Below are 12399 nucleotides of genomic sequence, written 5' to 3' on the forward strand. Positions count from 1 at the left end.
CGGGAGGAGGGTGTCTGGTGCTGCCTGGGGCCGCGGCGGGCGGCCGGTTGCTCTCCCGCTCTCCCCGTGGCCGTCCTCCAGCCTGTCACTACGGGAGGAGGTTAAAGAAAAAAAAAAAAAAATCTGACAAGACCCACTCTGGTCTCGGCGCGAGTCGGGGGCGAGGGGAAGGGAAAGGGCTTTTTACCACTTTAGCACCTTTTAGGGGAGAAATGGGAAGACGTGCTGTTTGTGTAACGAACTCTGGTGAAAAGAGCCTCTCTGATCATGTTGATTAGCTCAGGTTATAGTGTTGAGATGGCCAGCTTATTCCCTGATCACGCTTTGCTGAAAGGATGGAGGCTTACCTATTCTTTAAAAGGCTGACTTTCTGTTTGAGGGGGTTTGTCAATAACATATCTATGTAGAAATCCTCTTCTGACAAGTTACTTTGTACAAGTTGTGTCGGGAATGAAGAACCCGATGATTTGTGTTGTCACCTTAATAGTCTGTCTGTGATGTCTAAAGCTTTTATGTGTAGTTACTAACTGGTATGAAATTTTTTTCAGCATTTTTGAAGTCTAGTCAAGATTTTTACAGAAAACTAATGCTGTAGAGTTCGAATAGATTTCCTTTTACAGAGGTTGTTCTCAATTGATGCTTAAGGTATTTGTTTTCTTTTGCCAGTGTTCGTTGAGGACAGAAAGGCCTTCATTATAAGAGCTGACAGCAAGATATGGCTCACTTTCCTTCTGGGTAAGTATGTCAGGGATAAATACTGTTCTTTTAATCCTTCTTTATTTGGAATTGTAAACTGTATCAAAATATATTTGGGAATATAACTTGGAAAAACAAAAAAGCATGTTGAAAAGGGACAACTTCCTACCAGGTAACTTTTGTAAAGCTATTACTGCAGCAGTTGATGTGGTATCAGAACTAGGAATAATTGTCCAGGTATTTATGGATCTCTCCTATCCAGTTATTAATTTGCGGGGAGGAAGCAACTCTTATAAAGTAATGCAGTCAAAACAGCTTGTTTTGGAAGGATTACAGGTGGAAGAACATACAGCTGTAGGGGGATGTAAATTCAGATGCTATTATCTTTGGGAATATTTTGGAGTAAATAATAAAAAGGCTAATGGCCAAAGTATTGGAAAAAGCATCTAAAGTTTTTTTCAAAATTAAATAAGAAATGCATTCCTAAAGTTAACAGATGTTAAATAATAGTATATTTATCAGGTGCACAATTAGGTATACTCTTAAAGGTATTATATTAAAAGACTGTCAGGGTATTCCGGTGATGCTGGAATTAATCACACCACCAGTAGTCCTTGTTGCCAAAGGGAGTTTCTTCAGTTTGATGGATTACATTTCAAGGTGGTAGCAGGGAAAACAACCCTTAGCTTACAAACTAATTGATGAATAAACTGTTCCTGAATTGCTTTGCTTACCTCTGTTTATTCAGCATTTCCTAGACTAGTAGTGACTTAAATAACATAGAAATGTTAAACTGATGGTCAAAATTGAAAACTGCTTTCCTTTGATTGAAATTTGAGAGCAGATTAGGTAGAGAGCTTTATAATTTCTGGAGTTTGAATTTGACTGTGAAACCCAGATAGCTGATTAAATACTTCAGGAAGCTATTTATATTTCTGATAGGAGTAAACCCTTAGTAGCAAAGTATGTAACAGCATACAGTATTTGCAGTAGCAAAGAACGTACATATACCGACTACCCAAAATAGTGAGTTTTGGTTAGTTTTAGTGGTATTTGAATTTTTGTTGTTGTTCTGCTTAAGCTTTAAGGTCCAGATTTTACAAACGGAGGCTCCCACAGTTGACGCTAGTTCTGTTATGGGGTGTGGATTTTTTTCTCTTAAGGATTTTCTCCAATTTACGTGCAACAATAAAGTTGTCAGATTTTCAAGGACGTTCTTATACAACACTTTGCCTTATTGTGTTGGGTTTCTTTTAATTGACTACTGAATTGAGGCCTTATTCTTGAATTGCACAGAATCTCAATGAAACATCTTGACTAAGCTGTAGAAGTAGTCAATGCTTGCACATTCCTCATTGTTCTCAGTGCTGCTCTATTCCTACCTAGTCACTCTGGGGATACTTGCAGGGTATTAATCAGTTTCTAATATGTTTCACATCCTGTTGCATTACAGTATCTCAGCATTTGTTGCTCTCTTGGTAAATGAGTTCTGTATATTATGGCTTTATTCTTCAGTATTTAATTTCCAGAATTAGAATGCTTTTTATATGCCATTCATATTGCTTTTCTTAGAACAGAGCACAGGCAAAAATAGGAAATCTGAAGAATAAACTATCAGACTTTACATAATAGCCCTAGTCTGCAAAAATCTGATCATATGCTTTGCTTTTAAGGATTCTTAGGTTGAGTGAGAAAATGGCATCTGCAAGTTGAAGTACATAGTAGCTGTAGAAATCTTTATAGCATTAGGACTCTAGTATTCCTCTCCTTCGTTCCCTCCCTAGTAAGGCCATTAATGGCATCAAAGGATGGTAATTTAAGAGAGCTGATCTGCATGCTTTCCATCAGAAACTAGCTTAATGTAAGTCTGGATGCAGTCTGTTGAAAAATGCCAATTTGGACTCATAGTGGAAATTTATGAATTAAGCGCATTTTCTCTTGAAATGTGAGTAATTACATGAATTGCTGTGTGATTATAAAAGGTCTTCGTTTTATACTTATAATAGAGTGATACTGTGAAGTTTTATAAAAATGTATATGAAATTCTCCAAAATAACTGTGAATGTGTTTACACTTAATGCATTGACTTTAAATGAAATGTTTACAGAAGGGAAGAATCAGATTTAAATGTATTGTTTTCTCTATGAAGTAAGTGCTATGTTTGAATCTGAAATGTAATTTCCATATTAATAGATAATTTATTTGCAACAATAAAATACTGCATACTTGGCTTATTTGGAACTAAATGAATTTGAGATCGTGAACAGTACTGGTAGCTAATGTGCATTTATTTTGACTTTACATGTTTTGTAATAATATACAGTAATCTGTCTTAAAACTGATATTTTCTTATAGTTGGGTTGTGTGTATATGTAAATGTATTTCAGCATCTTACCTTATTGGGAATCTTAGAAATGTTGCTGAGAAATTCAATAATGCCTTGTGCAAATATGAGACTCAATAAGCAATAACTAAGAGAGCTATGAGCTGCTCTGTTTCTTTCCATACAATTACTACAAAATGTGTTTGTTTATGAAATATGATTTGCTGTGTTTCTGTTATAGCTAATGTACCTACCTGGAATTCCATATCTTATGTTACAGCATACAGTATTTGCAGTAACAAAGAATGTACATATACCAAATACCAAAAATAGTGGGTTTTGGTTAGTTTTAGTGGTATTTGAATTTTTGTTCTCTTAAGGATTTTCTCCAAATTACAGGCAACAATAAGGTTGTCAGATTTTCAAGGACGTTCTTATACAACACTTTGCCTTATTGTGTTGGGTTTCTTTTAATTGACTACTGAACTGAGGCCTTATTCTTGAATAAGGCCTTATACCTGCTTTTCTGAAAAAGGAATTTGCAACTTTCCATGAGAACTAACGTAGATGTCCTTGGTATAAAAAACATCTGTGGCTTCTGACACTTTCCCTATTAAATTCCACTTAATGTGAACTATACTTGAGCAATCCCCTAGTGATTTTTTTTTTTTTTTTCCTGGAGAGTATAGGTGAAAATGTAAAGTTTTAAATGGAAGCTTGTGGTATTCATTTTCTAACTGAAATCCAGGCTTGTCTTTGAGAAGAACTACTTACCAACTGTAGCGGAACTGAAAAGCTCTTAAGGAAGTTTCAGTGTGGTATTGTATTATGGTATTGTACAAACTCAAGTACTATGTGAAGTATGTAACGAGGCAAATGTTAAATTGTACAGGCAGGTAGTTTAGAAATGTTATCTCCCCTTGGGTAATTCTTTTTTTTTTTTTTTTTTCCCCTGTCTCGCCCAGTTTCACCTCATGTGTCTTTGTATACAAAACTTTAATATAAAAATTGTGGTTCATAAATGTAGTTTGTTGCGTTATGACCTGTGGTGACAATGACAACAAGTACTGCCAGTGTTGAAGGAACATGTGGTTTGCAAATATATACTAGGGCATGAAGTGTACATTCAGTCCACTACTCTTCTGCCTAAATTTAGTGGTTTTGCAGAGGCGTTTGTCTTGTCCCAGAGACAGGCCACCATACGCACGTAACGTGGTCTGCACACATACATGTTCACTCTCTCTCCGACTACGTTCTACATCAGTGTGCAGGCATTTGACGTACGTTTTGCCAATGTGCAATCAATTTGACCCATTCCACGCGGCGGTCAGCAAGGGAGGGTGGTGCCTGGGGCGTGTGCGGGGCAGGAGGTGTGTGCACATCAGCACCCTGGAGAAGGACACGGTGCTCAGCACCTGTCCCGCTCCATCTGGGTGGAAGCAGGGAGGGTGGTTGCCCTCTCCTCTTTCACTCTGAGACATGTAGCCTCTGTGAATAAGAGGGCTCTTCATTAACCCTGAAGATTTTCTCGGTTTGAAGGCAACCAGTCTACCTGACCTTTTTCAATGGCAGAGAGCCACTGTGTGCCTAGAGGGCAACCAAGTCACCTTCAGTCTAGAAGGAGCACCATGGTCCTTCTAAATGCTCACCCTTTATCCCTCGCTCATGCTGGCTTTGCTTCCGTGGTGAGCTCTGGATATGTTGTAAATGCTGCCCAAGCAAAATGGAGTGATTTCTCTCTGTGGATCTTGTCATGCTCAAGAAGTCAGATACTTAAGACTGTTTCCCCACCACTTCATCACCATTTGTCTTTTCCTTTTGACACGTGGATCACCTCCCTTGTTCTATACTTACTTGACAACAGTGCAAATAGTCTCCGAATGGACAAAGGGGATGTTACTAGATGTAGAGCCTACCTTTTTTGGCAATTACAGTCTCAATTAAATCTGTGTTGGTTCTCATGGTCTGTTTGAATCACTCAAATTTACAGGACAGTGTACTCTGTAAATTAAACTTTATGAGCTTATTAGGAAAGAAAACAAACATACATGACAAATAAGGGTTCAGTCCACTTTGTACAGACTAGTCTAACATGGGAATTCACTAATTCCTCACTTAAGGCATGAGATTTCTAATTCACAAGTTCCCTAACTCGCAACTCCTAACTTCTTGCCTGTGAGCAAAATAGTTACTTAGCTGATGGTGGGAATGCTCATCCTTCCTCTTCCATCGTGTGCTGGTGTCCTCTGTATTACACTGGGAAACACAAAAGTCTCAGCAGTCCAGCTGCTGCTGGATCTGCTTCAAAAACTTTTTGGGTAAGCTGATGTATTTATACCTTCAGCTTGGATGTTCGGTCTATACCATTTTCATGAGTTAGCAAATTCTGAAGAAAGTGCCAGATGATCAATAAGTGAGGATTATTGCTGCAGGAGACAGCAAGCTGCAGGTGATAATGGCTGCATAATGACCTTTAGTCCTTTCTGGACACCATGTCCTGCCTGTGTGTTGCCCTTGCTTTGACCTTTGGCATACATCGGGCCTTAGCATGAGCTGTATGTTGGCCAAAATCTGAGCAGGGGTTGAGTGAACAGTCACAGTAGGTATCTTTAAAATGTTGAAAATATTTACGCTTATTAAAAAAATGCTTCTAATTCAGTTTTGTTATTGATAACTGAAATGTGTGCATTAGATTCTGATGGATCAACTTGAGTCATGCAGGATATAATGGGGAACATTGCTTGTTGCTGAATACCATCAGCATAATTTAAAATCTTTTAAGAGCTGGCTGTGAAAGTTAATTCAGATGTTCCTATTCTTCTGTTCCTCTGGAGGCACTTTCTGTGCATCTCTGTAGTAGTACTGTAATTACTATAATGAACATGATTTCTTGTTCAATTATTCAAATATTTGAGTAACTTGACACCTTTTGTTTCCTTTACAGCTGCTTTTGCAGGAGTCCTACACTGGTAAGGTTAAACTTACTGCTTGAGAGTAATACGGTATTTTAAAATAATAAAAATAAAATTTTGACTTGTATTTAGAAAAGCTATTGGGATAATTCATATTTAGATCTTTCCTCTCAAAACCAAATTGTTGTCTCTAAGATGAGTAATTTTGTTCTCGTGAAAGTGACGTAAAATGTTTCTTAAGCCTTAAATGAAGAGTGAAGCCTGCTTTCCAGGTGGAAAATTGTTGCTTAGCTATACAAATTCTGGTGCATTTTCACTAACAGACCTTTTTACTCTCAGGGGGTTTTGAAAGTTCATGTAAATCCTTTCAACTTTCTCGTATGTTTTTCTGCTTATTTAGATTCTGCTTTAATTTTTTAGTTTTACATCATGTTTTGTCTAACTGCTTCAGAAAAGTCTGGCCAGTGTTTTCTTTGTGTATGGAAGAATGGCCTTTCAACTACTTTTTGTCAACGTAATCCTCATGTTTCAGGTTCTATCCTAATCCTCACCCTTTATTGTAGCATAGACTCGAGGTAGAATGGCTTCTGTAGTGATTTTCACTAGCTGCTTTTGCAGAGATAAAAAGTAACAGCTTCTGCCACTCTATTTTTGTTTCCTAGCTCAAAAAGAACTACTGATTTTTAGTACTTTGTTTCTTGCAAATTCCTATTCAAAAGCAGAGTCATGTGCACTGCTCTGTTTCTTTCTTTTTCTATCTTTTCTGGAGACAAAGCTCCTCTTGGTAATTGTAAGTTTTGCCTCCGAAGTTATTTGCATTTTTCCTGGCTTCCCCCCCCGCCTTTAGTTATATCTTTATTTAAATATACTTTTGATGGTAAGCGCATCTATATATAATGGTGGATAACTACATTAAAATACAAGTTGGGAAAGATTTTTGTGGAAAAAACATACGCTACTTCTATGTGCACTGTTTTTTACCCCAGTTTTTAATGTATGTTTCTTTTCATTTGTCAGATATTTGAGTTTTGTTTCCTAATAGCAGACATGATAGTTTTAATAGCATTAAATTTTTGATCCTTAAGCGTCTGCACTTCAGTTAAAATACATTAGAGTATTATAGCTAATTCTATAGAGAATTATTTAATTCTACTATAGGTTCATATTTTTTCCATTTGAAGTAATCTCAATAGAGGAGAATGTTGGTATCGTGTATGAGTAAATTAAAATAGCAGTTTGTAAGTAAAACTTGGATCTTCATTGAATGTTTTGCCAGCTGTTCCTTGATATGTATGACTTTGTACAGGTTCTAAAACTCCTTATTCAGTTTTAATTATTATTATTTTAACAGGTGTCACATAACAACTCTTTTTGAAAATGACCGTCATTTTTCTCACCTATCAACGCTAGAAAGAGAAATGGCTTTTCGCACGGAAATGGTTAGATTATGTTTCAATAAAAATTCAGTGATTGCAAAACTTCTGTCATCTTGTGATAGTGGGCTTTCCAAAATTTCTTAATACCTTCTGGATAAGTAAATATACTGATATCTTGCAACTAATGTGCATTACGCTTTTACGCACAGAGCATTTGTGTGTCTTGCAGCTGATTACTATGAACGTATCTCTTCACGGTTCAATTATAATTTAAAAATACGATTCTAGAGGAACTAAAATACAAAACTACAAGTACCTTGTAGCTTACTTTCAATTATAGTCTTTTTTAAAAATATTTTTTTAAATTAATGAATGCTCACATATGTATACACCTATTAGCTGCTTTTATATATGTATACACCTCTTGGCTGCTTTTATTTTGAGATTTGTGAAATACTATGTAGTACGTAGCAGCCCAAATGAGAGATTTCCACATGTGCTCTGAAACAAGGTGGAAGATAAGCCACATTGCTTGTCTTGGTGGCACTAAAAGAGGTTTGTAAAACTGGATAGTCATCTTGAATAATTTTCTCCTGTTCTATTACAAAATTTGATTTAAAAACAAAGCTGTATATGGCAGTTCATGAAGCAGAAGTGACCTCTTTAATCGTAGATAATGATTCTGTTCTCTTACAGGGTCTATATTATTCCTACTTCAAGATCATAATTGAGGCACCATCATTTTGGAATGGAGTATGGGCAATTATGAATGACAGGCTAACTGAGTATCCTTTAGTGATTAACACCTTGCAGAGGTTCAATCTTTACCCAGAGGTAAGCTGTGTCTTAAAAATAATACATTCTTATAAATCTTTGGTTTCATTAGATTTGAATACAAATTTGTAAGAAAGGTACTCTGGAAAATGTGGTTGTAAAGATATAGTGACTAATGAAGTGTTGCTTAAATACTGTATTTTAGTTCCAGATTTAATACATTGTAATCAATTCTCAGACTTCAGTTATGTCCAGTCAAATGTGAATACTTTGTAGTTCTTCATATTTTGTGCCCTAAAGTTTCAATCCAATTCTATACTACTTTGTTCTTTTCACTGAAAGCAAGTAAGTTGCTGACATTTTGTACTTTAGGAAACAGCACACAGAGTATCAGTAGTGTGTGACAATAATGCCTGCAATGATACAGGTACTGAGAGGTTATTTTGGCATGCATTTTGTACGGGACAAAGAACTAACATATCACAGTTCACTGTGGCCCCTAAAATCTGTGAATGGTAATAGTCTACTTAACATGTTGCAGAAATTCCTCTGTAGAAGACTGACTGCTGTTGTTACTTGATGCTAGTTACTTGATATTAGACTTGTTACCTGGTTAGACTACATTCTTACTCTGCTCTTTTGTCACTGAAAAGAACATCTTTAAGTACAGAAACGTTTGTTTTTCTCTCTTACAGTTTTGCCAGTGTGTCTTAACGTTTTGAGAAGGGAAAACTCCTTGGTTATTGTACATTTCTGTAACTCCATATGTCAGCAACAGTTTATTTTTTGGAGAACCAAAGACTGTCTGTAATAGTTGGTTACTAGCATTTATACTCATTCTCCTGCTCTGTTGGAGCAGAGCTGCTTTCAGGAACTATGTAAGAGTTCTCAGCATGTATTTATACAACTTTGCATGGAGTGGTTTCATTTGCTTCTTAATTCCTTGCTCTGGGAAAACTAAATGCTATAGATGAGTTCTTGTTACTCTCTCACTGGTTTTAGGTTGGTTTGGGGTTTTTCTGGTGGTTTGGTTTTGTTTTGTTAACTCCAAAGAGATTGCAGTTTAGTTCTGGAAATGCAACGTTAGGAACATATACCTTATTTGAATGCTATGAAGTTATTTTCTTCAGCTGAGATTTATTGACTTCGGCTATAGTCTGACGTGCAAAAATCGAAGGTAGCTGGTCAAATGAACTTGATCTTAGAGAATCATCAGTATCACCGTGAAAGATGACTAAGTCAATTGGATGATGAAATCAAAACAAGAGCAATGAGATACAGTGGCTGACATTCTGTAAGAACGTTAGGTAGATTACTGTGCAAAATGTGTAGGCTTGTCGGTTCATTCAGAGTTTTCTATGATCATACTGGCTCATAGAACTTGGTGATAAGGTATGAATACATTCATCTTTTTTGTGCCTGTGTGGGCACGCAAAGCAGACAAATAGTCTTCTCTGCTCCTTTGTCATTTACTGCTTGATGTCTAGCCTTCCAGTAAATAGTGTTTTTTAAAAGTGTATTTCTTGAGTACTCTTGTTTCCACATAACTACATCTATAAAACTGTCAATCTGTGCAACCTGACATCTGAAGTATGTTCTCCAAATTTATCTAATTTTACTTCTGATTATAATGGGATGGGGTGGTGAGAAGATGCTTGTGGATTTATTTCTTGGCAGTGAATTTTTTTTCCTTCTGATGCTCAGTATCATCATGTTTTCTGAAAGTGTTTCGTTTCCTGTTTGATATTTTAGGATCTTTCCAGCTCTTTCAGCCCAAATAGTAGCATTAAGGCTGAATTTTAATAAAGTGTTTGTTTAGCAGATTTCAAAATTAATTGCATCAGAAATAGCCTTGAAATCCAGTTACTAAATAGGATGTTAAACACTAAGAAAAATAGAACAATTCACTTGCATGTGCAGCCAGTACTGGCTATGAATACTACAAAAGAAGGGGAAAAAAAAATGTAAAGCGAGTCCATATTAATCACTACATCATCTGTGTAAATTATAAATGTAAGCAGTAAAAAAAAAAAAAAAAGCCTGTCAAAAGCAGCAAGTCACCTTTGCAGTTGTGCAGTATCGTAGTCCACTTAAAGTCTTGATTTTTCCATGCGTTTGCTGCATAGTCAGGTTGTTCCACTAGTTGTGGTGGTGTTTTCATCTGTGATCCCTGATGCAAAATGGTAGAGACATAGTGGTTTAATTTCTGTGGTGGAGAGACAATGTGTTGTTTTACTCTCTGGCTGTTCATCATTACAGAACAGTTGATATTTCTGTGTGTGGCAGTGATGATAAAAATTTGAGTTGGAGTGATGAGTGTTACAAAGAACGGTGTAGTTGAAGTGCTTACTCAAAGGCAACTAGTAAAAGGAATTGACTTTTCTTTTACAGCAAAGGACTTGCCTGGCCCACAGAGATCTCCTGGGTCTGAGAGACAGTGTTTTGTTTTCCAAGTTTTGCATTTACTACCTCATCTGATATGGGACAGCAGAAATTCCAAAACCACCATTGTGCTCTAACTGACCTACCAATTTTGTGTTACTGATTTGCTTCTGTTTTTTCTGCCCATATTAATTGTTTCATGTAAAGTAGCTTTTGGCAAAAAAATGTTTCTGTGTTTTGCATGAGGTACCTAACCTGGTGCCTTTTTAGGGAGTATTCATGTGTGGTAACATCTGTAGCAGACATGAACACTTGTGACATAAAAGGTTAAGTTGATAAATTAATAGATTTTTCCTGTGCAACATTGGTACAGCAAGAATGTTTTATGTGCTTAGGGTAATGTCACCTTCAGGGCTGGTGATACAAATATACTAGACAGATGTCTCTAAGTCACCATATGCATTCTGTTGGCCATGTACAAACCACATTCATGTGATAAGAGGAAAGATTTGGATTTGGTTACCCGGTCTTGTTGTTGCCTGTCTGGAGATGAGGCAGCTGTCTGGTCCATGTATGCACACATTCACAGACAGAAGTGCCAGGGCATAGGTGTTCAGAAAGCCTCCAGGAATTCAGGATAGTGTACTTTGCAGGACACAATATTGAGACAGGGAGTCTTGGTCTAGAAAGATGTAGTTGTATTTTTAAATATAGAAGATTTACAGTGTGAGAGTGCAAAGGCCACAAATTAAGTCAGCTATGATAATTGGAGCCCTGGTATTCAAAATCGTTGAATTCTAGAATCGCAGAACAGCTGAGGTTGGAAGAGGTGTCTGAAGATCGTCTAGTCTCAACACTTTGCTCAGAGTGGGGTGAAATAGAGCAGATTGCTTAGGGCCATCTCTGGTTTCATTTTGAATACCTCCACCTCCGGGCAATCTGTTCCAATGTTTGACCACCCTCAAAGTAAAAAAGTTTTTTTCCTATATATAAGTGGAATTTCTTGTATTTCAATTTGTGCTCATTGTCTCTTGTCAACTGAAAAGAGTCTGTCTTGGTCATCTTTACTCTGTGTCCTTCTTGTCTTGGGCAGCCCAGAGCTGGACTCAGCACTGGAGATACGATCTTAGCAGTGCTGAGTAGAGGGGAAGAATCAACTCTATTGCCCTGGTGACATACAGATGAGGATACATTTGGCTTTCTTTGCAACAAGGGCTCATCGCTGGCTCAAATACAACTTGTCTGCTGGGACTCACAGGTCCTTTTCTGCAAAAGTGCTTTCTAGCTGGTCAAATCCAGCCTGCACTGGTGCATGGTGGTGTTCCTCCCTGGTGCAGGACTTTGCATATCCCTTTCATGAGACTCCTGTTGGCCCATTCCTCTCGCCTGTTGAGGTCCCTCTGAATGGCAGCACAAGCATCAACCACTCCGTCCAATTTTCTATCATTGCAAACTTGCTGAGGATGTTCTTTTGTGCTGTCATCTAGTCTTAAGACGTAGAACAGAATTGGCACCAGATAAAAACCCCACAAAACAGCTGTCATGTTATCTACCAAGACAGTCATCTCAGAAGGTTATGAAGTTGGGTAGGTGTGATTTCTCCTTTGTAAATCCATACTGACTGTTTCCAGGCACTCTTTTGTCCTTAGTATGTTTGGAAGTGGTTTCCAGGAGGACTTACTCCATCACGTTCTCAGAGATCAATGCGTAATTCCCTGTGTTTCCTTCTTGCCCATCTTGATAGAAGTGACATAAAGAGTTTTATTAATTGTATGGGGAAAGAAAAGAGAGCATCATCCTTCTTGTACATGTTTTCTGTGATACAGAGCTGAGACAGCTAATACTGCAGTGGTGAAACATATTTTCAGTCTGGGAACCCCTGGGTTATAACTTTCAAAGCAGCTCAACTGGAATGGCCACATTACTCATTTATGAA

General features: G+C 37.3%; 1 protein-coding gene across 5 annotated transcripts in view; it reads left to right on the top strand.

The window, feature by feature from the left end:
- The first annotated feature begins 78 nt into the window (after positions 1 to 78).
- Positions 79 to 12399, top strand: part of DPY19L1 (dpy-19 like C-mannosyltransferase 1) — a 50148-nt gene continuing 37827 nt past the window's right edge. Inside the window, exons 1-6 of one of the 5 annotated variants that reach the window (XM_026843863.1) lie at positions 148 to 735; positions 5964 to 5988; positions 6352 to 6463; positions 6701 to 6721; positions 7283 to 7370; positions 8004 to 8141. In XM_026843863.1, the coding sequence (XP_026699664.1) occupies positions 7350 to 7370; positions 8004 to 8141 (159 nt within the window). In that variant the 5' untranslated portion in view covers positions 148 to 735; positions 5964 to 5988; positions 6352 to 6463; positions 6701 to 6721; positions 7283 to 7349. Of the gene's footprint in view, positions 101 to 147; positions 736 to 4105; positions 5338 to 5963; positions 5989 to 6351; positions 6464 to 6700; positions 6722 to 7282; positions 7371 to 8003; positions 8142 to 12399 lie in introns of those variants that run through there. The other 4 variants (XM_026843867.1, XM_026843868.1, XM_026843864.1 and 1 more) reach the window with 4 other exon arrangements.

This window comes from Athene cunicularia (assembly GCF_003259725.1).
Source record: "Athene cunicularia isolate RWA chromosome 2 unlocalized genomic scaffold, athCun1 chr2_part2, whole genome shotgun sequence".
Classification (NCBI taxonomy): Eukaryota; Metazoa; Chordata; class Aves; order Strigiformes; family Strigidae; genus Athene; species Athene cunicularia.